This window comes from Brachyistius frenatus, unplaced genomic scaffold (genome assembly GCF_029030835.1).
Source record: "Brachyistius frenatus isolate BFR_SWC_R1_liver_20210118 unplaced genomic scaffold, ASM2903083v1 Contig_5, whole genome shotgun sequence".
Lineage (NCBI taxonomy): Eukaryota > Metazoa > Chordata > Actinopteri > Embiotocidae > Brachyistius > Brachyistius frenatus.
The window spans coordinates 7815029-7839757 of record NW_027210604.1 but is presented as its reverse complement, the minus strand read 5'-3'; the positions used below and the strand labels follow the sequence as shown (position 1 = coordinate 7839757).

Genomic DNA, 24729 nt, shown 5'->3' with positions numbered 1-24729 from the left:
AGGGAGAACCCCCATGATGCACTGACGACTCTTCATTCAGTCTGTTATCTAAAAATATTTTCTGTGGCATACTTTTAGGATTTATAGACTCCAGAGGGGCAACAGCACCACTCAATGGACACAAGGACATATAACATGAGATGATATATTTACAGTAATTCATGCTAATATACTTTGCATTGCGAAACATTTAACATTAGACTCAAAAACCTCAAAAAAAGACAATTTGTGTTGAACTTTTGGATTTTATTATTCTCTCTCTTTTTTTTTTTTTTTTTTAGAAACAATTGTTCTGTTTTCTGTCACTTTGTCAGAAATAACCAAGCATATATCACCCTGGTGCATCACCCTAGCTACTCAGCTAGGTTTGGAGCTTCTCCACACACAGTTGAGCGCTCACGTCAGAGTCATTCACTCTTTGTCTGCCTTTTTGTCTCTCTCACACACACATATTTACACACACACACACACGCACGCACACACACACACACGCACACACACGCGCACACACACGCGCACACACACACACCACACTGTTCCCCAGCAAAAGGCATCCACGCAGGTTTACGGTGGCACTGTCGAGATATTATATCATAGCAACACCATAGCAACACTGCCCACAGCCAAAACAAAAACAGCCAAGGCGGCGCCATGGCAGGGCAAGCTCTAATCTGCTATTGCTTTAGTAGGATGGTGTGTGGAAAGTTCACATTTCAGCATATCAATATGATAGGAAGACCCTGAAAAAGTATGATGTTGGATCTGCTGGCACAGAAAGCGTTGCAGATATTTACAATACAGGCTGTACATATGTTTAAAATGCACATACATGGGCACGACCACGCACACACACACACAACAACTTAAACATGCTTCCCAGAAGCAGTGAAATGGTCACATGTCTTAGACATATTATAACATGACAGCAAAAAAGTAACAATTAATATCATATACATAGATATAATGAAAATAATAACTTTAAAATGGCATTTTATTTAGATAAGATTAACACTGAAAAGAGTGACAGAGAACTAAATTAAACAATGATATCTAACACAATGTATACAAAGCACATTTATGGACCCGATGAGTGTTTCCCCTTTTTGTGATTCAGATCCCTCATGTACTCATTTTTCCTGAAACTTGTGCACTTTTCACCACACAATGCTGACATGTATCCATATTATACTGGTTGTAATATTTTTTTTAGAACACAGAAGTTTTTGCATCTTCACAGTATGTGTAGAATGCTTTATAATAAATGCATACTATATATGTGGACATGTCAGATTAACAAAGGGAGCAAAAAAGCCGATGTAGATCATAGCGGTCCAGTTTGCATTCGTTAGCAAATAGATTAATTGGTTCATAATTGGGGATGGGATTTGATCATTAGATGTCGGTGTTGTTTGTGTGACTTTGTTTTTCTAAACTTGCCTGTGATGTTCTATAATGTAGCTGATGTTAAATGTTGTGCATATTTTCAAATAAATTTGTTATTGGTAGGTCATGAAAGAGATGGAGTTAAGATCGATTTCTCAAAATTGTCAATATTTCTTGTACTTTAATTATGAGCAACTTTTATGTATTTGTTGATTGTACATACTACAATATCAATCATATTTAGGATTAATTTGCAGGTGTGTACTCTTAAAAAAGCAGTTAAAGTGCTATAAAATTAAGGTATTGCAGATTAACCATAAACCCAACCACTTAAGTAACCATCTCATGATCATGCCTGCTAGTTCTACCTGTTTTAATTGACCTTTGTTTTGCAAGATATTTGATTGGATGAGGATTTGGAAGAATAAAGCAGAATAATAAATACTAAAACTACTTTATGTTTTCGGCCTTCCAATAATGCACATTGTTACAAGCCAATTACATGAAACATCGCTGGGTAGTCAAACAGAACTCAAATTACTTGCTTCACATTCTGCACTGGAAACCAACACTAGTTATGTGGTTTAAAATATGGCTCGGAAAATTATAATCTATGATATAAATAAGTGTTGATATGTTGTTTAAAGACACCTGACAAAATGACGAAGAGTACTCCTTCCTTCTGTGTGGGTGAACTCAGTACAGTATGGGAGAGTAAAGCTCACTGTGGCTCAGCATCATGAAAAGACACTAAAAAGTCCTCTGCCTGGATAATTTAGCCTGCTGGGTCACCGGTTCTCAGGCCCAGCTGCTGTGGCAGTATCACCCAAGATAAAGCCTGCCCTTTGGGGTTCAGATCTTGGCCTCAGGGCTCATCTGATCTAAAGGGAGAAAAGAGGAGCGGATCCTGTGGGCTTCATTAACACACAGGTGACCAAAGGCCTTGTTGTACCATTCTGGAGATCTTCCCCTGTAACAAGAATAGCACATAACACACATTTATGGTTGCATTGGTGATAAAAAAAAAAAAAAAAAGAAGAAACTGTTAATATGAAAACACTTAAAGTCCGCCCACACCTGAGGTCCACTCTGGAGATATGTGTGAGCCTGGTCCTCCCTGTCCCACAGGGCTCGAGGAGGTACTGTGACTCCAGAACAACCCCCCTCACTGCTCCCATGCGTGGGCTGTCGTCGTGTTCAACAGATACAAACACCAGTGCGCAGGAGCCTTTACATAGGTCTGTACGCCACGATCTGAGCGGGCAGAGAGACAAAAGGAGAAAAGCAGTGATTTTAGTCAGGCATTTAATGTGTGAAGGTGGCATATTGTTTGGTATATTAAAACTAACAAACAGCTTCATATTGTCTTATCTGCAGATTATGTTTTTTTCAGTAGATTGTTGGTCTATTACATATCAGAAAGCAGCAAAAAATGTCCACCATAATGTCCAGGAGCACAAGATGATGTCATTAATTTTCTTTTTTTTGCCAAGACCAACTAAAGCAGCAAATTCTCATAAGTTAGACACTGCAACCATCATATATGATGTTTTCCTGTGAAAATAATACTTAATTAATACATGTTCTTCCTTTACTAACTAACAACTAACTGTTGCAGCTCTACATTTTATACAGTTTGGTTTTTGAGAAATGTTCCCATATTTTAGGGAACGTTTTGAGCAGGTGTTTAGCAGCGATCAAAATAAAAGTGTGAGGAATATAGCTGTTTGTTCTTTTTCTATATCCGTCAGTGTTTGCATACAGCAACCTAAAATGCCATGTAGTTAAAGAATACAAAATTCTCTAGACAACAACTTCTAAACAAACAAAATATGGAAATTAAATGAAGTAACCCTCACCTTAGTACCACATAGTCACAGCTGGGTTGAGGTGCCATGCTGCAGCAGGAGTACTGATACACGTCCGTCTGTTTGTCCAGCGTCTCCAGAACCTTCTCCTGCTGCAGTTCAGTCTGCCACAGCGGACGCTCTCTCAGCAGCCGCTGCAGCACCTCAGTGGGAGTTGCTGACACCTCAACACTCACTCGCCACCGCCTTAGAGGGTTACCATCTCCCACCTTAGACACAAACACAACATGGGAGTAAAATCGTATGCGTGTGCAAAAGAGCAGCTAAAATGATTTTTCTAAATTGCACAAGTTTGTATGTGTATATGGATCTATATGCACAGAAATTAATACAGAGCAGTATTGTATTTTCAGCTCACACAACTTCTAGTGTTAAAACACTAAAACTGAACTTTCTGTGGAGGACTTAAAAACTGCCAATGTTTATTGTAATGTGTGTGTTAACCTACATATTCAGTAGCTCTGATCTGGTGTCATATATTTAGAAAGACTCTAATATTGCCTGTTTTCTCTCCTTTTCTTCCTGACTCTCTAAACATCCCACGGTATTCCAGAAATTCAATGACAACACACCTTTTTAAATGCCAGCTCTGTGTGGTCAGTAGTTGAGCGGGACACCCAGCCTTTGCTCCTATCTTTGGCCTCTTTCAGCAGGTTCTGGATCAGCCGTTCTAGGTGTGTGTGATAGGACCCTTCTTCATCCTCTTCTTCCTCTTCCTCATCCACTTCTTCCTCATTAGCCTTGCAGAGCTCGTCCAGTGGGGGCACCAACAGCTCAGCCTCCATGTAGGAGTTGCGAGACTGGGTCACCATTTCCTCTGGGATCTGGGGAACAGCCAGAGAATGTGCATCACAGCGTTCAGCACAGGGCTAAATATTACCATGTCTAAAGCAGGAAATAGACTTTGCAGTAAAGCAGATTCACTGGTTGCCATATGTGCATTGAGATCACAGATATTTTAAAGTACTTCATCCGAGCTCCTGCTGGTACAAATATTGTAGTTTGAAGTATAGGACAACATTCTAATATGCAGTATTTTCTACCTCTACTCCCTCACTGGTCACCTTATATTGTTCACAACAAAATAATCTAAAAAAAATCCTAAGTAATCGAGTTTTTCTTAGTCCCTGACAGCAGCAGTACATATTGTACACACTGACTCAAGGTCTCAAAGTAATGATGATATGCCGTTTTAGAAATTAGCTTTAATTAAACACAATAATAACGTTGCCTTGAAAAATAACGACGCAGCAGGGGAGACATCAGTCCGCTTCATGATAGTCTGTTGATGTCATACATAAAGATGAAGTCATGCATTATTTCTTATTATGAATACTGTTGTATTTGATCCTGACCTGAAAGAGATGCTGGCACTCAGTGATCATGTGTGCCAGGCCCTGGGTGGCGGCCAGGTTCTCATTCAGGTCTTTCTGATCAGGACGGCCTGTAGTGTACTTCCTCTGGATTGACCTTTAGGAATAGAGATTACACAGAATATGCAATGTGTAAACACACAAGAACTTCATAAGTTAGTTACCATACATACAGAAGACCTGTATGGAACCGAACTCTTATGTATAAAAACAAAACAACATCAGAGTGAAACACATGACAGCGGTAGTAAGTGGTTTTACTGATACAGCTGCTGTTACAAACAGTGCTATATCTGGTCACATATATATATATTAAAATAATTTCAAGACAAACAAAACACATCATTAACAGCACAAAAAAAAACAAGGTTGAAGCTATTTAGCAGATCTAAGAAGACACTGTTCTGCATCTGTGAAACCCAGATATTTTTTTCTTCAAGCTTAAGAAGTATTCACCTTTATTTAAATTGTAATGAATTTATAAAAATGTTAAAGAAAAAGAAGAGTAACAGATAATGCGGCGAAAAATCTATATTATAATTTATTTCACGTGATGAAAAGCAATTTTTTTTCCTCCTTTGCATTGCTTGTTGGGGTTTAATGCGCACCTCGGTGACAGCGCCTCGTTCTTCAGCATGCTGAGGTGGAAGAGCGACGGTCCCAGACAGACGGCCAGGTTCATCGGCGTCATCTGGTTCTCCTCCACCAAGGAAGTGACATCACGCAGGAAGTAGAGCAACGTCTGCAGAACCTCCCTGTTTTCATCTGGCATCAGCAAAATGGCTGCTCTGACAGCCTGCAGCTTCTGCTCATTTGGGACGTCTGAAGAGAAAAGTAATGAGGAGGAATGATGGGTCAAATGATACAGTAATGGTCCTAAATAGGAAGTAGTTAAAAGCTACATTTAATACAATATATCTGGCTGAATTTGTCTGATGTATTGATATATTTAATGATTTTGAACATGATGAACAATGTTCTGTAGATTGAGCACATAACAGATAAAAATGAAAAGTATCAAACAGTCATTTCATGTCAGTGAGACATTATCGCTGCTCTTTTGTTTGTTGTGTACTTTCTGCATGAACACAGCTAGAAAATGACTGGCAACATCAATCAAGACTACCTGTGAAAATATGTGATCATTTGAAACCCTGAATAAAAGAACAAACAGCTCACACAAAATTTGTTTGTTTGTTTGTATTCTCACCGAGGCGAGCTAGACAATCAAAACCATGTACGCTCACATCCTCTGAGTCGACTTACACTGATAAATATGCAGGAAGGTTTCACCCAGCTTGCTTGTTAGCAGAGGCTCAGGCAAGTCTCTGAAGAACTGCTTGACCATGTCGGCCACGTCGTACGCCGACTGGTCCTCATAGCTCACAGAATCGGGGGACAGCTCACACTGCTGCCTCAAAGCCTGAATGCGAGACTTCACGCCGGACTTGCGGAACAATCCCACCTGAGTGGAGAACAGCGGAGGGAAGGGCGGAGCCAGGGATGAAGGATGGAAAATAAACTATTAGCTGTGTGTCAGCTGCCTCGTGTCTGAAATTGAAACTAACCACCATGAGAAGGAAATGTACAGACTGTGATCCAGTCTTGTTTTCTAACCTGGTCCAGACAATGTGTTCTGAGGTGGCTGAGGGCCTGTTGTAAACACAGAGGGAGTGGAAAACCACAGCGCTGGACATGGACGATGAGAGGAACACCAAACACACTCTTCTCTTTGTAGTCTGGCACCTTCATGCGCTTCATAAACTTGGGCACGGACCTGGGAGCAATACACAGAAAACAATTAGGGAAGTGCGTGGGAGAAAGAGTGGTCTGTGCCTTCATTATCTCTCTCTTCATGTAGATGCTGGTCAACACAATTTCCCTCTTGGGGATAATAAAAATGAATATAACTGGCCATTAACAACATAAGAACCTGTTTGTGTTTGCGGGTCACGGAGACTGATTGTGTGTGGAGTGCAGCTGAGAATCGAAGCCCTTTTTTCCAACATTGGCGCAAGCATAGACCCAGTGATGTTACGGTATTTAAAACATGAAGGTGTTGATTGTGCATATGGTCCTGCTGTTTCAGCTCTACTGTTGAGGTGAAGGCAGCAGTAAAAACGAGGCCATAGCACAGTTGTTTCTCACCGAGTTGGCATAGAACATTGGGAAAAATAAGGTAATAACAACCCGGAAAATAGTTGGTTAATTTGTTTGTATTTAAAAATATAGCGGGAAAATGTACAAAGATGAGAGAGGTCTGATCCAGAGGTTAACGAAATTGTTTCAGACACTTTCCATGTCTGTGACGCCAAAGCAGGTAATACACTTGTCAGTCCACTAGAAGATACCATGTCAGTGCGACGTTTTGCCTCACCGAGGCTTAAAAAGTACACGTACATATGACCCGTGTCGAAGTGACGGAGGTCATTTGATGAACTACAAAAGTGCTAAAGTCCAAAGGAGGTATGTTAGGCGTGGTTGGACGGATCACACCCAGGAGCCCGGGGTTTAAGTGCGAGAAATTGACATGGATTTATTTTTTAATAATTAACCAGGTGTTTTTTTTTAACACACGAGGCAAAATGTGACACTCACTCAGTATGCTGTAGTAGGCTAAAGGGTGTATTACGTGGTTTGGTCAGACACTGGTTTGGATATTCCATCTTCCGAATTCTTCAAATTATAATGACTGAATAAAATACAGGGTAATAGCCACACAATGGAGAAGAAGAGAGAAACCTATGGGTTGAATAATATTAATGCGAGTGTGAGAAGTGTGTATTCCCACCATGTCCAGCCATGTTTATTCGACATTGAGTATTTCTCCATGATGGCGGTGAGGCGGAGCAAAGAAAACTTCTGCAGCAGGCTGAGCTGGCCGGCCGACTGGCTGCTGATCTGCAGGGAAGACGCTGGCTGGTTGAGATGATCAGAGGTTCTGAAACTGGGCCACCGTAGACTGGGATGGGGGAGAAAATACCAGTATACAATGAAGAGACGGTGATTCAGTCGATGTAAATGTAAGTCTAGTTTATTTTGGGTCTTATTATTATAGTTTTGGGGAACTTGCTTTTAAGAATAACATTATAATTAAAATCCAAAAGTGGAGGAAACAACAGTCACTTTAACAAAGTTCCAGGTCAGACAGATTTGTTTTGCGGAGAACATGAAGTCGGACAGAAAAACTATTACTCATGTTGTTGTTAAAGGACAAGTTCGCAATTATAAGTCAGTCTTTAAAAATAAATTGTGGGACTTTATGAATACAATTGTTTGCTGGAGTTATTTATAATTTTCATACTGGGCCTGAAGGGGTTTGTTGAAATCAATTTCACTCTAGACGAATCAGATGCATATCTTCAAAACATTTCAAAACTTTTCACTGCAGCTGGAGGAAACACAGAGGGGAATAAAAGACTGTAACTTTGGAAAGTACTCGCAGACTACAGACTGCTGCAGCCTCGTTCAAACATGAGATCAACCTGGAGTGTTTCTTTTCCCCCATTATGTACACTGAAAGACGAGATGGATCTCTCAATGGCTGGTATGAACAAAAGAAATTATTACAGCCAACCATTTTCACTGTTCTTTTGGGCACCTAACTATTGTTAAACCTATCTTTTAACATGCACTACAGTTTATGGATCGACTTACAGGTTCCCCACAGTTTTCCTCTGCATTGATTGATTACTACTTATATGTTGGTTGCCCTCACTTTTGGTTTTACCTATAAACAAAGTGAACTAGATGATCAGGTTAAGTTGTATGCTGCTTTACAACCTGCGTGACTGACTACTTGTTTTTTGTTGGGCTTCATTGCAGTGGTGTCGGCATTTTCCAAGATCTCAGCGATTACTGTGGAACCAATAAAAATTAGGGCCAAAAACCATATAAAAAAAAAAAGAAACCTGAGGTGTTATAAACCAAAATGATCCTTTAAATGCCTGAGCTGCTACTCACCGTGGTCTTGTCAGGGAGGCACCGACTCCAGAGTCCCGCCTCTCCCGACTGGTCCCTGTCGAATCGGTGTCGTTTAAGGAGACGCCATCTCTCTCACCCTCACTGGGAGTGTTCCTGCCCTCCCCTTCCTCGCCCCCCTCTCCTGTTTCCCCCTCAGGCAGCACACTGCGGCTCCAGTGGTCCACGATTTGCTGCAAACCGCTGACGTGCTGAATGATGTCATCAAGGTGAGGGAACAGGTTGTCCTCTTTCTCCAAATCGAGCAGGTCTCCCGTGCTGGCGTACAGGTGGGAGCCCGGCACGTTGTCATAGACACTCACCCTGCTGCCCCGTGGAGCTCCAGGACAGGGGGGTTTGGACAAAGGTTTACTGGACCAAGGTTGACCCAGGTCATTGTCAGGTGGAGAGCTTTGTGTCTGTGGACCATTGTTCCTGTCACTGGGGGACGGTACCAGGCTCTCTATGGACAGGGCTTTTGGAAAGGTGCCTGGTTTATGGTCTTTGGGGATGTGAATGAGGAGGTTTTCATATGAGTGGAACTGGTTTCTGCCAAACTGGCTCTGACCTTCAGTCCTCTTACCCTGAGAAGGCAGCTCCATATCCTCCAGATACATGCTGCTTCTCTTGCTGGCAGTGCGGGGTTTTGTACACTCAGGCTCCTTCGCACTGGGCACCACGGTCTCATCGATGGGGCTCACACTTAATGTGGACTGGTCTTTACAATCCTTGCTAAGGGAGTCGCAGCAAGTATCATCATCATCAGTTTGGTAGTTGTGTTTAGGTCTGTGCTCTAATTGGCTGATGGGAGTACACTGGAGCATCTGCAGTGCCTGAGGCTCCTCCCCCTGCAACACTGGCCCACTGATGACCAGCGGTGGCCTGTGACTTGAGCTTTTCCGCCTCGTCGACGGCCCCCAAGTGCGCATGATTTCCATTCGACGCAAAAACTCTTTGGCTTTACTCCGCCCTCCTTGGCCATGGCGGCTGCTCTTGATTGGCAGGGAGTTGTAGTGTGGAAGTTCCCTGGGTGGCTGATAGGAAGCAGAGAGGGATGCCATAGATAGGGAGTCAGGCATGGCAGAGGTGGAGTCCTCACTGTGGAGCGAGGAGATCTCTGTGATCTCCTGCTCGCTCAGGTCTGTCAGCACACTCTCGCTGCTCACTGTGCTGTGCAGACCCTCCCCCTGACCTGTTGGGCTGCTCTCATTAGTGCTGTCCAAGAGAAAGTCTTGTAGACGAGACCAGCGTCGGCTGCTCCACTCGAACGTCCACCGTTTACTGATCGCCAGCGGGTCATCTTCATCAGAGTCATCACTCTGCGGAGGGACATGGGAACTATTACAGCTCTAATATTTTCAAAAACTGCAATAGATCATGTTTGATTGATTTTAAGTTTCACTTTTAGTTTTAAGTGTCTTGAGAAAAATCAAGAACACTGTCGTGCAATGAAAGTCTCTTCAATGGAAATCATCATCATAAGCACTGCTTTGAGTTAAACTCAAACTAAGTTTCAGTACGTTGACTGAAAGCAACAAATGCTGCACTTAAAGGTACTTAAAGACACTCGAGTTTCCCTGGAAGAGGACCAGATCCACACATTGTGGTTGCATATAGGAAGTGATGAGCAAAAACCAAGCCCCAAAATCTTCTACAGAAACGTGCTAATTTCTGAAACTTAGCTAAATGTTCTGTATTCTTGTATAATTAAAACAAAAACAGATTAAAAAAAAAAAAAGTATTGACTTACTTTCTTCTTGGGGTGGCTGACATCCAGTTTCATGGAGGCACACTTGTTCAGAGTGTTTAGACGTCTGAAACACACATACACACACACACAGTCCCATGCTAAAGCTGATAGACTGGATATGTTTTGTCTGATGTTGTCTATTTCAGCTTTCCTCCTGCAATGTAACCCTGCTCACTTTCACCCTCTTATCTTACCTTTCACTACCACTTTCTCCATTTCTTCCTGACTCTGATCACTCTCAGACATGCCTCTTCATTTCCTTCTTTGATCTTCTCTCCTGACTCTTCTCATTGCACTCTGTCTATATGCTTCTCGTCCACACTTCCTCCCTCCTTTCATCTTTCTTCCTTCCTTTCCCTCCCTGGCATCACTCCTCTGGAGCTGATCCTCATCCTTGGTAAGTGCCTCTCCCCCTGAAACACATGCAGCTCCTCCCTTCACTTTTCTCCTTCCTCTCTTCATCTGCCACCCGTTTCCCCCCCACCGTCCGCCCTCCTGAGGAGAGCCTGCTTCCCCACCCACCGTCTCCACCTTCTGAATTCAGGGATGTGAAGAGCGGCTTGTTAGGAGGGCGGTGTTTGTGTTGGTGCCTTTTCAACATGGGTTCACTAAAAAGATGTTTTGGGGCTCATGACCTCTGCCCTTTCAGAGATTGCAACCCTTTAACAACACAGTAGGAAATCCTCCTTTGTTCACTGTTAACTTTCTCTGTACCATCAATTAGGCAGATAAAAGATTGCTTGTTGCTACATATCTGCCACAAAAATACCAACAACTTTGTATGTATCATTGCAAGCTTGACTTTGTAATTTAAAATTTAGACAGCACATTACGAGTGTGTTTTATAGCTCTTGACACAGTTCTCAGGGGATCTGATGTGTATTTTCTCGCAATGTAGCTGTCAGGAATCACTAATGCTGTAATTACCACACCCTCCTCCGCCATAGACCTTGGAGAGACGGGAGGAGGGAACAGCAAAGAAAGATAGGGGGGATTGAGAGGGAGAATATATGCTGAAGCAAGCAAGGAAAAATTCAATGAAAAAGGAAAAGGGTATGTAAAAACGAGAGATCATAGAGGTGTGCAGAGAGACTTATAACACACTCAAAGCCATCTGCTGGTATAAACTGGCATCCCCTCACTCCTTCCCCCACACCCTCACCCATTCACACACCCCTATTTTGCCCCCTGAGGGTCTCTCCTCTTTGAATGGGAGATCAGAGCATGGCAGAGGGGATGGGAAGTGACCAGATCAAAGCCCTGGGTGTCTGGGCGTGGATGGGGAGTTCATTAGGGGTCGGGGTCAGACATCTAATGAGTAGCGGTTATCACCACAGGGACAAGTTGGAGTACTGACACAGGAGGACTAGAAAAGGAATCTGTGATTTTACTGTTGTCAGATGGGGGATGAAGTGAATGAGAAACGAGCCGTGCATGTGTGTGTAAGTGTAAAATACGTATGTGTCCGTACCGACACAGAGGCTCCACAAGATCCCGGTCCAAAAAGTCGTGGTCCCTTTTCACGGAGGAAATATCAATTGGAAACAGGGAATCTGTGAGCAAGAGAGAATGAGGTTTGTTGGTTAATGACTGACAGACGACAGGAGACAGCAGTTTTCCATGCTGGTTAACTGTTAATGAAGTCTGTGAAGTATGGCACAGCTGCTGCTGCCACTGTTAGCACTTGTCATTTGGATCTTAAGCTTGCCGAAAGCACGCACGCACGCACGCACGCACGCACGCACGCACGCACGCACGCACGCACACACACACACTTTCAACCCCCAAAATAACTTGAATCCCACACAATGCCGACACTAAAATGACTGGAGCGTTTTATTTAAGCGAGTCTTTGTGTGCGGTGGCAGGCTGCAGGCATCATGTGCGCCCCAGGAGCAACCGCAGAGTCCCAGAGCCCGGCATCCACAACCCGACATTACTGGAGCTCACAGCATTTCTCAGAGAGGCAAGAGTGTGTGTGTGTGTGTTTGAGTATGTGTGCGCTGCTAAACGGAGGACTGCTGGATTTTAAGAGCTACTTCTTAGATTACTGGGGCCATTTCCTGTTTGTGCCTCAACTGTATGAGACCCGATGATCATCATAAATAAACGCCTGTAGGTTTTCCAAAGAGGTGGGAGGGTGTAAGAAAGAAGGAAGGAGGAAAGAATGGATGAAAGGCAAAAAAGAAAGAAAGAAATTGACAAATGACGGGCTTTGATGGGCAGGTGACTGGAAGAAACAGTGGTGGGTGAGCTGAGGCCAGGATACAAGGAGAAAGGTGGAAAAGAAAAGAGAGAAAGAAAAGCTCTGAGAGTCCCAGCAGTGATAACAAGGCCTTTCCCATGACCCCTCCCTCTGGACAGGAACTGAAGACTAGAAATAGATTGCAGCAGCCTAGAAGACGATGGAGAAGAAGGGATGGTAGAAAAAGAGAGAGAGAGGGAAACAGAGATTATGGAAAAATAAGGAAGAGAGAAAAGTAACAAGGGAGTAAACAAAAGGAGACATTTGAAGGAGGAGGTCTTTGTGTGAAACAAGGCAGCTGCGGTTTGAAGCTGGACTTCGGCTACTGTGTGTGTGTGTGTGTGTGTGTGTGTGTGTGTGTGTGTGTGTGTGTGTGTGTGTGTGTGTGTGTGTGTGTGTGTGTGTGTGTGTGTGTGTGTGTGTGTGTGTGTGTGTGTTTGAGTGTTACCTTCATAGAGTTGGGCGTACTGTGGAAATCCCGCTGCTCTAAGCCAATCACAAGCCTCCTTAGCCTCAATCTCTGCAAAGCAAAAAAAAAATTTGTATTGGCAGATTAACATGTTGATCATACAGTTTTTTTGGGGCATTTATTCCTTTGTATGAGAACATGTTCTATACATTACCATTACTATGAGACATAAATGTGATTTAGAGGGATGAAAAAACATCTAGTTTAAAAAAGTTTTTATGATTTTGCAAAATATTTCTAAGAGCGTCCATAATTATGGGAATTTTCCTCTGAGAATTACAGTGGAAAAATATCCCATCCTGATAGTCCTAATTATTTAATGCAAAAATATAAACACACACAAATCAAATCAAAGACAGGTATAGAGAGCATCACATTGTATTATTCATCAGTATTTTTAGTTGGGGAAGCCCCTCTTAGAGAATCAAATTTTTCTCTGGGAATTTGCTGGAATGATGAGATCAGAAAAGCTGGACATGAGCCCGAGAAGGCCGCACGTTGTCTTGAGACCAAAAAGGAAACCCAGTTTAGCATGATGTACCAAACTTACGAATGGTATCCACTCACGTAAACACTGATAGTCAGATTTCAGCTGTTAATGCATAAATGCAGCGGGCCTTACACATGGCACCGCACCCCATTAGGTGCTGCTGCCAGCACCACGAGACGTTTTACAGGCATTTGTTTTACTACTTTTTTCCACTAGCATATGTATTGCACACACGGCTAAACTGGCAGCTCTAAAATGTGCACGTGTGTGTGTGTGTTTTCTTTATGAGCAGACACTTATTAAAACCGCTCTGCAGCCGTTCTTTGTGCTGACGAAGACATTTGAATGACTTGGCTTTTACCAGCAGTGTAAAAGACACACCAAGACATTATGCACAAATGCAGGTATATGTAAAAAAAAATAATTTAAAAGACTAAACTAATTACATAAACTGTACATAGTAAAGGATGGAAAGGCCATTACAGGACAAAATGTGAATAAAAGAAATGCTAAATGACAAGTGTAAGAGTTCACATTAATATAAACCTCCACACAAAGTTATTATAATGTAATAATGTCACTGCTACAGCAGCAGTTTTGTTCCTGTGTCACTCCACAGTCACTGATCTTGTCTCATACCTCTGTCATGGCCCCACTCATTCACTCTCACTTGTCTCCTTCACTCATTCAGAGGTGCTGGCACCAAATGGGAAAGACACCACAGAAACGGAGAGGATAAAGTTCAGCGGGGCAATAAAAAAAAGCCTCCGTCTTCACCATCAGAGATGAGAACGGTCAGAGGAAATGATCCTGTCACCACAATCCAGCAATTACATCCCTCTCCCAGCATTCTCTGCATAACTCCTCTCGCTAAATCACATGTGAAGCAATGCGAGGGTAGATCATGAAAACTATTCTCTCTGAAAATAGACTGGAGAGAGAGAAATTCCAGTGAGAAGCTCGCGGGGTGAGAAATTTAAAAAACTTACTCGAAGCTCTCATGGTGCGGGCAGTGACATGCTTCTATGTCTCTCTCCTTTGCTCAGACTGGAGTTTCCTCTCCATCCCGTGGCACATCCATCCGCTACTTTCTATCAAGTGGCAACGATTCTGTACTTTCCTCCTTGCTGCCTCTCCAGCCCTTCTGTTTACAACTCTGCCTCCCTCTTCCAGCCTGCCCCATGCAGGTTTTCTATTCCCTCTAATTTTCTTCTCAACCTCCTCTCTCGCACTTTCATCTACACATACAATATCTCTCTATTTTTACAGCTCTCCCTGCTTCATGAAGAATTCTTCTTGTCACACTTGTTTAGTTTCTTTCTTTCTTATTAATTGTGTTATTTTCTTTCTTCACCTACATGTCATCTTCTCCTTATTTCTTTCACTTGGTCTTTAAGTTTACTGAAATAAGAAATTCCTCTCTTTTCTCACCTCCGCTTTGCCTCTGTACACTTTTCTTGCTCTTAACCTGTATTATATTCTCCCCCTCACAATCTTTCTCGAAACAAAAATACTCCCTCGCACACTTTCCTTCGTCCATCAGTCTCCTTTGCTTCTTTCACTGAACCCTCCTCATCCTTTCTCCCACTTTGCCCCTACATGAAGCTGCACATCTTTGTCATTAACCAGAACCACTGTTGCTCCATCACGTCCACGGAGGAAATGTCTAATTTCTGCTGGCGTTTGCATCAGCCGGACCCCGAGGTTGCAGACTGACAACTGGGCGCTAACTTCACGTCAGCTCAACTTAGTGGCTGGCGAGCAAGGAGACTTTGACCTCTGCCTCACTGTAACAAACCAGAACAATGTGTGGGAGAATGCAGTGTGCACACACACAAATGCATTACACACACGAGCACAGACATTTAGAACAATCCAGATGTTGCCTCCAGTGAGTCAGAGAATGCAAAAACGATGAGACAGTCAGACAGCTGGGGTGGGGAAGGCAGATGAGATAGACAGACCCTGTGGGAAAACCACAGGGAGGAGGACATACCACACCAGCCGTTTACTCACTGAATGTGGGATTTTAAGAATGATTGACTCTTTTATAGAAACTAGGTAAAAGAAAAACTGTGCAGAGAGAGTGGAGGAAAGGAAACAGGAAATCTTGCATTGTCCTTTAAGTCTCAGACCTGCATTGTTGTCCATTAACAAATTAAGACAACAGCAGTGATGCACAATTGACATGTTCCATCATTTTAATGAACACTGGTGCTGTCGTTTATTTGAGTCCTTTAAATATTGCTGCATGAATAATGTTTGCTAAAAGTGACAGCACATAGATATACAGGTATTTTTGAAAAACACATTTTTAACTGCCTATAAAAACTTTAAATTAGAGAGTAAAAAAGTTAGTGTCTGTAAACTCTGATGGTATTGAACCTGTTCTAAAAGGGCTTGACGGGAACTCAAGCAAATTTGAAGCAACAGAAATGAAGCACAAAAAAGGCTACATACATTTTTGCCACAGCAGTAAAAGGCGGCCTCTTCACTGAATGTGTCACGCTTGGCAACCTTCAAAAAAATGGCTCCAGTTGTCTTTTTAACAGAACAGAAACGACCTGTTCTTTCTTACAGAGTCCTCCGGGATGGAAGGGGTTAAAAAGCACAAAATGGCATTATTCATTACAGTGTTAGTGCATGTGTAATTGGCAATGCGCCTTTTTGTTTGTGCACAGAGACAAGTGGCAAAGCTCCTGTCAGCGTGGGAACAAAGCACTTCTTTTCATAAGCGCAGAATTTAATCAAGAGATTAATTAGTACACAAACATGTTATTGGTGGGACACTAAACACCTCAATGCACACAGTCAGACAGAGCTAATCCAAGCTGCCCACTGTGCTTTTCCTCCAGTCTATTTCATGTCACTAGATTCCTGCTGTGGGGAATATATGACAACATGCGGCAAGCAAGAACAACAGCAGAGAATGTGGACAGATGGTGTGTGTGTGTGTGTGTGTGTGTGTGTGTGTGTGTGTGTGTGTGTGTGTGTGTGTGTGTGTGTGTGTGTGTGTGTGTGTGTGTGTGTGCGTGCGTCTTTGACTGTATGTTGCTGTGTGAATGTGGGTGCCTATGTGTGGGACAAAGGGGTTGTAAGGTAATTCCTTACATAACTAGGGTGCCAGCAATGTTATGTAACACACATAAGACAAGCACCCCAATGTCCCCACATCCTTTTTGTTTAATGAAAGTTTGCCTTTCTTCCTTCTACCTTTCATTTCCTGCCTTTTATCCGACGCAAGTAAACTTGACTTTTGGAGAACCTTTTCACGGTGTCTGCCTACTGCTGGGTCTCAAGGACCCTGAACTGCCTTGAGTGACATCATTTCCTGCCCTGAATTTCCCATGCGTCCACAGCGGCATGTGAGCTAAGAACAGCAGCAGGAAGTTCCTGGGCTGAACATGTCAGTGGGACTCAGCTGGGATAATTGTTAGAGCGAGGCACACTGATGGATAATGAGCAGTAAGAGAGAGAGGAGCTAAAGAGCATTTAGTTTATCATATACAAAGTTCTATTTAAATGTTGTTTATTAAGAGAGATCCCTTTGGTTAAAATCAGATTAATAACTGCAAGAGATAAACAGCACAGATAAAAGGATAGAACACTACACACACACACACACACACACACACACACACACACACACACACACACACACACACACCCTGGCAAGCAGCCAAATTCCCACATATGCAAAAGCACTTAGTCCTTAATGTTTAAAGGTCAAAAAAAGCAGTGCAGAAGACAGAGGAGGAGGGATGGGAGAGAGAAAGAGGGAGGGAGGAAGGAAGGGAGGGAGAGACGTTGAGGAGGAACATGTCTGTCCTGCCTCGTGTGGTTCATCTGCGATGATGTCGAGCCCTCAGGAATGTACTGTAAGACAGAATCAATACTGGCATGAAATCGGTGCAGGTCCGGGCACAGTCTGCCATGCCTCTCTGACTGAGGGCTGTAAAGTGCGGACCGCCCCGGGGTATACAATACAGGAATGGAAGGACAGCTGTGAGTTAGCAGCTGACCATAATGATTAAAAGCACTGAGGTTATGGCGAGTGTGAACAGATTGGATTAATAGGACGAGATAGGATGAGACAAGAGGACTGAGAGTCAACAAGTTGTGGGTTTGGTTGTGATGCTTTTTCTCCAGCAGAGGGTGTTAAAGCAGTGCATTTAAATCAAATCAGATTATTCAATGGCTTCAGGCTGTGGTTCCATGAGAGGGGGTGCAAGGTGTCCGTTTGTACATGTCATCTCTAATCCCTTTTGCCAGCAACGATTGAGCATAAGTCATGTGTATTTATAAATCTAATTATACTTAGAAATATGAATACAAAAAATATTGCTTTCAAGGAGTATCAGATTCAGATTTCGGTTTGGTTAGGTCACTGAGTTCTTTTTTTTTTTTTATTTCAGGCTGTCTCGCAGTCTACCAGCAGCTGAGGAGAGGAATGCAACAGGAGTGGCGGGAGCGTGTTTGTTTGTGTGTGTGTGTGTGTGTGTGTGTGTGTGTGTGTGTGTGTGTGTGTGTGTGTGTGTGTGTGTGTGTGTGTGTGTGTGTGTGTGTGTGTGTGTGTGTGTGTGTGTGTGTGTGTGTGTGTGTGTTCTTTGAAAGGGGTGAGAAGAGAATATTGTGTACAAAAGACGTCAGGAGTGAAAGTTAAAGAAGTCATACCATCAACCAGCACAGGCATAAACTTGCATCCTCATTCCTGTCATATCTTCTTTTTTCTCCTTCAAACATACTGTGTGTCACTTTTTTTTGTATTTATCATCGGGGGGGAGGGGGTGGGGGTGACACCTAACACAAGACTTAACACGTTTGTGCTCCTTCTTTAGAACGTACATGTGTCACAGGAACAAGAAGTAACGCAAACACACTGGCTGATGTGTCGTAAGAGTACCAACAATGCACCTGGAAGCCCCTTAAAGTATAAAGAAGAAGAACTCCTCTTCTACAACGAACTCACATAACAGCAGCAAGTACCCAACATTGTTCCGATGGATGTTCGGTTTACTCCCTGGGAAGCATGAGTCATGTGACAGGAAGTTGAGGAAGTAACCAGTTGCTTAGGAGGAACACAGATAAAAACAATAACACAAAAGGCCTGAAGGGTTTGTTATGACTTCTATTAGATTTACATATGAAAGACATCTTTGGAGAAGAAGTGGCTCCATATGTTCGTCTGATACATCCAGAAAGAAGTCGGAGTACTCGTGATCTAAAGTGCGTGTGCTCTTGACAATAAAGGATTATTAAAAAGCAGGGAAGAAGCGTACCTGCTAAAAGTCATGCCTATACATAGTGGTGTTAAACTCTGTGGAACAGATCAAATACATGTAAACAAGGAAGACAGCAGGCTTCAATCCCGTATTTTATCTGACGAGTTCATCCAGAGGAGAAAAGCAAGCGAGAGGGAAATTCACATGACCCAGGCTACAAAAATCAAATGTTTCCTCACCCTCTTTTAAAAAATGTGGAAAAATTCCATAAACTAATTAAAAGTACATAATGTCTCATTTCCCTGAGAGATTCATCAAACTCATCCTAAAATTCAGATCACAAATGTTATAAAATCCATCAGAAATCAAACTTCTCGCTGAATTCCAAAAATAACTGATGAACTCATTATTACTTTGCCACAACGCTCTCTGTGTCTACCTTTTGCCAGCCTCCGCAGCAGCTGCTGGCGGGCTATGATGCGTGAGAGACGCAGGGCTGAGCGCCGTCGAGGGGTGTCCCCCAGCCTCAGGTAGTAGTCCTTCCCGTCAGGTGTCATGGCTTCCAGACAGGTTCTCTCACTGGTGCTGTCACCGTCATTCTCGCAGTCATTACTGTCGCCCTTGGCACTTTGATCCATGCTGTCCATAATGTCCATATTCATACTGTCTGTGAGATCGGCACTGTCCGCGCTGTCCTCGGTGCAGATAGTGTCAGCACTCTCTACGTCGTCCCTCGTTGTGTGTGTAACATTTCCAATAACTACACCGCCGGTAACATCTTCATCTTTGGCAGTTCCTGCTGCATTTGCACCGTCCACATTGTTGTTTACGGTCTCCTCACTCCCTGTATAAATTGCTCTGTCTGCACCTTCACAGTGTGCTGAGGTGGCCACGGTGTCTGCACTCACTGCAGCATCCACATCCTCCATGCCGGTCATAGTGCTGTCCACAGCCTCCATAACATAACATAACATCCAACTAACCTCTGAGTCTTCTTCACTCTCTCCCTGATGAGCTGTCGTGTGAGCACTCCTTGTGAATTCCTGCCTCTAACATGCCCTCACTGGAAGCCAAATCAGCTCCACGCCCGGTCGCCTCCTCCCTCCAACTCACCGCATTCGAACAAACACAGAGGCTTCATCACAGCACCTGACTCGGATGACAGACCTTCGCCTCCCCGCGCACACATACAGTCCAACCTCTCGGCTGAAATTGAGTCGGGAGGAAGACAAACTCATAAACTGTTGCTTCCACAAAGTCTTTCCTGTGGTCATATGACCAGCAGCCAATGGCCGGAGCGCTCAGGGACCACTGCCCCGCTTCCTGAAGCTCTGCCAAAGACACAATTTGGTACATGCCCCAGGTGTATGTGAATAGGTCTGTGTGAGAAGGGCATATCTGTGATGGTTGATGTGATCAGAGTGGGCATAGGCCTGGGAAAAAAAAAAAGACAATCTCGACAGCCATATCCCAAATGGGAAGGGGCAGAACAATGGAGAGCATGTGGGTGTGTGAGAGAGCGCTGAGGAATGTGTGTAGGAGCAAAGCTATTGTTATTGGTGCTGAGTTGGACTGTAATGCCATTGAGAAATGTTCTCTGAATCCACATCATCAAGTTCAAACCACATGACATTCAACATAACTGATCCAGCACAGATACAAACATCCCCCACATTCCCTGCTCGGCCTCCCGGATAGCAATACGTCCAAAGAAATCTGTCAGAAAGAAGTCGTAGTGAGCAATACGGATGTCTGAAATGTGCGACTGAATGTCGCTATAAAATAACCAAGTTAGAGTGCAGCGAGTGGAGGAAGGAGGAGAGAAGTCATACTTTGACCCACTTTTTCAGAATAGCGATTTACCAGGACTTGGGGATATAGGCGGTCATTTAAATTCATTTTAGAGTGTGGGGGGGGGGGGGGATAATAGGCAGGGGATAAGAGAGTAGGTAATAGCAAAGTCGATTTAAGGTCAGCAGTCACACACACACACACACACACACACACACACACACACCTGAAAGTTGTAAAACATAAAATCTGTGATTGGATTTGATAACACTGCCCTCTTGAGGATATCTGGGAGAATATTATCACAACTAAACTTCACACTTTTTCTCTGAAGAAATGGCTTTTCATGTTACTCGAGATGAACTGAGGAAGGAAAATAAACCTAAAACACTGTGTGGCACACGGAGAACGCTTTCCAACTGGTCCAAGGCACAGGAGACTTGTATAGTAATGTAATAGTGAGCGAAAAAGATGTGGTGTAACTGGACTGGCTTTGGGGCGAGGCTGTAGTAAGCAGTCAGTCATATAATGTCTATCTTTCTCTCTCAGTTACGGCAGGCCGAGACCGGACAGAAACTGCTCACGCTACAGAAGAGACTGAAGAATCAGCTGCACTAATGTGATAGTGAAGATGAATCAAATAATGTATGCATGTGTGTTGTCAAAGGGAAACAGTTGAACTGTTAAGTTTGTGTCTATCACGATCTTATCATGACCCAAACATTTGCCTCTAATATAGGATGTAAAACATAAACTAAATCACCGAATACTACCCAACATACAGTAACATAGGTGAGATTACAGATTTGAATGTGTCCTTTTCAGCCCTTTATGGGGGTTTAAGTGGCTTAAAGAATGATACTAATGTAAACACTCTGAAATTCTCAGTCAGTGTTTTTCCAAACTTCAGGACTCTGACTGTAAAAAATAAGTCACCATTAATCTTTAACCTATGGACTTAAACCCAGAAGACTCTGTGCCCGAGAGCATCTGAGGCTCCACATGACCTCAGACGAGATACAAATGTAAAGTGTGACTTGGGGCAAAAAAAAAGTTACAAAAATATAAATTCAATTTTAAAATCAGTCATAAAACTGAAAAGTTAAAATAAGCGCACATCTCTTAATTTTGTATCAAAGACATGCAGCTGCATCTTGACTATTGTGATGTTGTTAATTAATAGAGCCTTGAGATGATGTATTCAGGTAAAAAAGAGGCTGCTGATTATCTTTAAATGGATTCAGAGTCACTAACAAGACATTCACTTTGAACACCAGGAAGCCCTGAGACATTCAATACCTGGATATAATTCAACTATGTATTCATTTAGTTTTACTCACAGCTAATAGCATTTTCATTACAGCAGGGAGAGACAGTTCCAGGAGCCTGAGGTGGCAAACTGACTGCACAGTATCCAGTACAGTGAGAATAATGCCCAGTTTGAAAGAGATTACTTAAGATAAAGCTTTGTGTATGAGTAAATCCCTTTATCTGCAATAACAAACAAACAAACAAACAAACACACACACACACACACACACACACACCAAGGGCACGAAGACCCGCAAATCTCACACGCAAGGGGAGACTCGACCCTCACCCGCTAACTCAAAGATCTGTGGAAATACAACCAAATCCAGGTGTTGTTGTGCGCTCTCAGTTTTCACACAATCACACAGATGATTGAGAGAGACCATGAACACAATTAAATTCACTTTAACATTCAGTCAGTTCAGGACCAATCTCAGAACCCATCAGCTACTGGCTAATGATGATTTAGCCCCCATTTCTGCATTCAAATAGAGATCTGTTCATTAATGTATCAAAACTATGATTACAGCCGCAAATATGGCCTTTTTTTTTTGCATCCGCAGCTTCACTGATGCTATATCGAGGTTATATTTGGACTGCATATATATATATATATATATATATTTTGTAAATGACGTTTTTGTGTGTTTTTGCACCTGTGTATTTGCTATTGAATTCGATTTTCTGGTGTTGGGACATCAAAATAAAATCAGTTTTGTCTGGAAACTCTGGCTCATTCATAGTTGTCCTGTTCAAAACAGCCACAAATAAACGAAAAACATTTTATGTGTAAAGCTTTTGACCAACGTTTGACTCTCGTGATATTCCACTGTCCTGACTAATTCATAGAGTGGAAAAAGCACTGCCAAATTCCAGAATAACTGTAAGGCCAGATGTGCACATTTTAAGGATTCCCCATCTCCAAATCTGATCCAGACAGATGTGAACTGTATGCCTTTGAGCTGATGGGTTAAGCAGTAGGATGAGATGGAGGAGGAGGGGTAGTGGTGGAAACAGGAGGAGGATGGGCGGTGGGTTTGGGGGGCTTTTGGGTTCTGGCTGGAAGGCAGGATGGACTGAGTGAGAAATAAGGAGGGAAAGGATTACTGGGGCAGCAGGTGTTCTCTGATGCTCTATTTGACTGATATTCCTCTCATTATTTGTGTATGAAAAATCATGAAAGCAGCAGTCATCATTATTTTCTCTCGTGCATGTTGATTATGATCTTTAACAACGCCTCAGTGGCCGTTTGCTGGTCACGCATGTAATCCATCACAACTCTGCACTTGAATACGCCTGACAGGCACATTGGCTTGCACCGATATCGTGGTCTGTGGTGGTTTGAGTCGTTGTGAATGTGGGAATGTTCGTTTAATTTGCTTAAGAGGCGCACATCTCGGTAATTACATTAAACCCGAAGACACAGCTGCAGCTCTCCCCCTTCTCAGCACTTTTCTCCTTTTCCTCTCTCTGACGCACAGCTGAGGAAGAGAGATACGTCTACAGTAACTCTATGCATCCAGGCCACAGTAAATACACGGCAAACCGACTGACCCTCCAAACCTGGCGCATTGGCGCGCAAATCTGACTCCATATTGATATTTAGATTATGAAACCCGAAATCCAAATTGTTAACATCACAAATAAATAAATAAATAAAATAGTTAAGTAAACCAGTACCCGGATTTGAACAACAAACACTGAATGATTGGCATCTGAAACCCCTGCTGGACTCCTTGTCCACAGTACATGCCTCTGCTGTTTTCAGCACTAAATTTGACAATGACCTTCCCAAAATAATCAGGGCGCGCTGCGCATGACGCTAGAGGAATATGAGGCTATATGCAGCATAGACTAAGATAAACTTTGGTCTTCGATATCCTTCTCATATTATTGGGCGAAATGGCCAAGGCTATGTAGAGATAAATCAAATTATTTAGAAAATGATGACCTCCAACAGCGAGACAGACAAATATGTAGTCAGAAATCCATTTTCAGAATGAGATGTTTAATTTTTTTTTTTTTTTAACTATGGCTGTCTCACGGTAGCAGTTCATTACTCATGTTGCTGTTCGGCCTATCCAGTTTATCTATGAGGGTATACTGTACTGCATTCTGCGCATTAAAATAAGTCTCACTTCCATTTTTGGCTCTCTGACCTGCAAGCCGTCTCTCCCGGACATTTCTCCACAGCAGATCCCAAGCCTTGGACGTGGAGTCCCGCAGCTGCTCACTGATCGACCGCCGCAGCTGTAGCTTGGCAGACTTTCGATGGGTTGTCATTGCGGTGCAGCCGGACGCATATTTCCCCGACTGAAAACCTCAACACGAGATTATTCTCCAGCGCCCTTATTCCACAGCAAATAGCCCCGGCTCGGACAGCGCGCTCCGGCTGCTGCGTCTGGCTGCCGCAATAGTCGTCACCGCTTCACCTGGTTTAGCCTATACGGCTCCTCTCGGGCTGCGTCACCTTCCCTGCACCAGCGGAGGCGGATGAGGTCCTACTGACAGGATTTGACCCCGTAAAAGATACGCCGATCACCGATCCAGCATTTCTGCCCTCGTCTGCCCCCTGACTGACCCATCAACAGTCGTTTGTAGGTGCAGGAATCAACATAACTTCTGCATATGAGGCTGACAAAGCGAGCCAGATGTGAGGCGCCCCTCTCCCCCCCTCCCCAAGTGTGAGACTCTCTCTCTCTCTCTCTCTCTCTCACACACACACACACACACACACACAACACACACACATATTCCCCACCACACAAACCCACCCACTCACCCAAACAAGGATCTCTTTCAATCCCCTTGATACAGTGGCTACTAATAACACTCAGTCATACCACACATACATGCACACAACTTGT

At 43.2% G+C, this 24729-nt stretch overlaps 1 protein-coding gene across 3 annotated transcripts; it reads right to left on the bottom strand.

Moving 5' to 3' along the window:
• Positions 1-204: 204 nt before the first annotated feature.
• stard13a (StAR related lipid transfer domain containing 13a) lies at positions 205-24482 on the bottom strand. Of its 3 annotated transcripts, none has more exons than XM_069720304.1 (14): positions 24001-24482; positions 13028-13099; positions 11806-11887; positions 10335-10398; positions 8588-9903; positions 7416-7586; positions 6242-6401; positions 5891-6089; positions 5233-5446; positions 4607-4721; positions 3824-4075; positions 3243-3460; positions 2461-2637; positions 205-2353 (listed from the first exon to the last, which is right to left on the bottom strand). In XM_069720304.1, the coding sequence occupies exons 1-14, from the start codon at positions 24143-24145 to the stop codon at positions 2236-2238; spliced, it is 3303 nt and encodes a 1100-aa protein (XP_069576405.1). In that variant the 5' UTR covers positions 24146-24482; the 3' UTR covers positions 205-2235. The 3 variants fall into 3 exon arrangements, with proteins under 3 accessions (XP_069576405.1, XP_069576413.1, XP_069576421.1); XM_069720312.1 differs by having other exon boundaries at positions 24022-24482; XM_069720320.1 differs by lacking the exon at positions 24001-24482 and adding an exon at positions 14528-15321.
• Between the last annotated feature and the right edge of the window lie 247 nt (positions 24483-24729).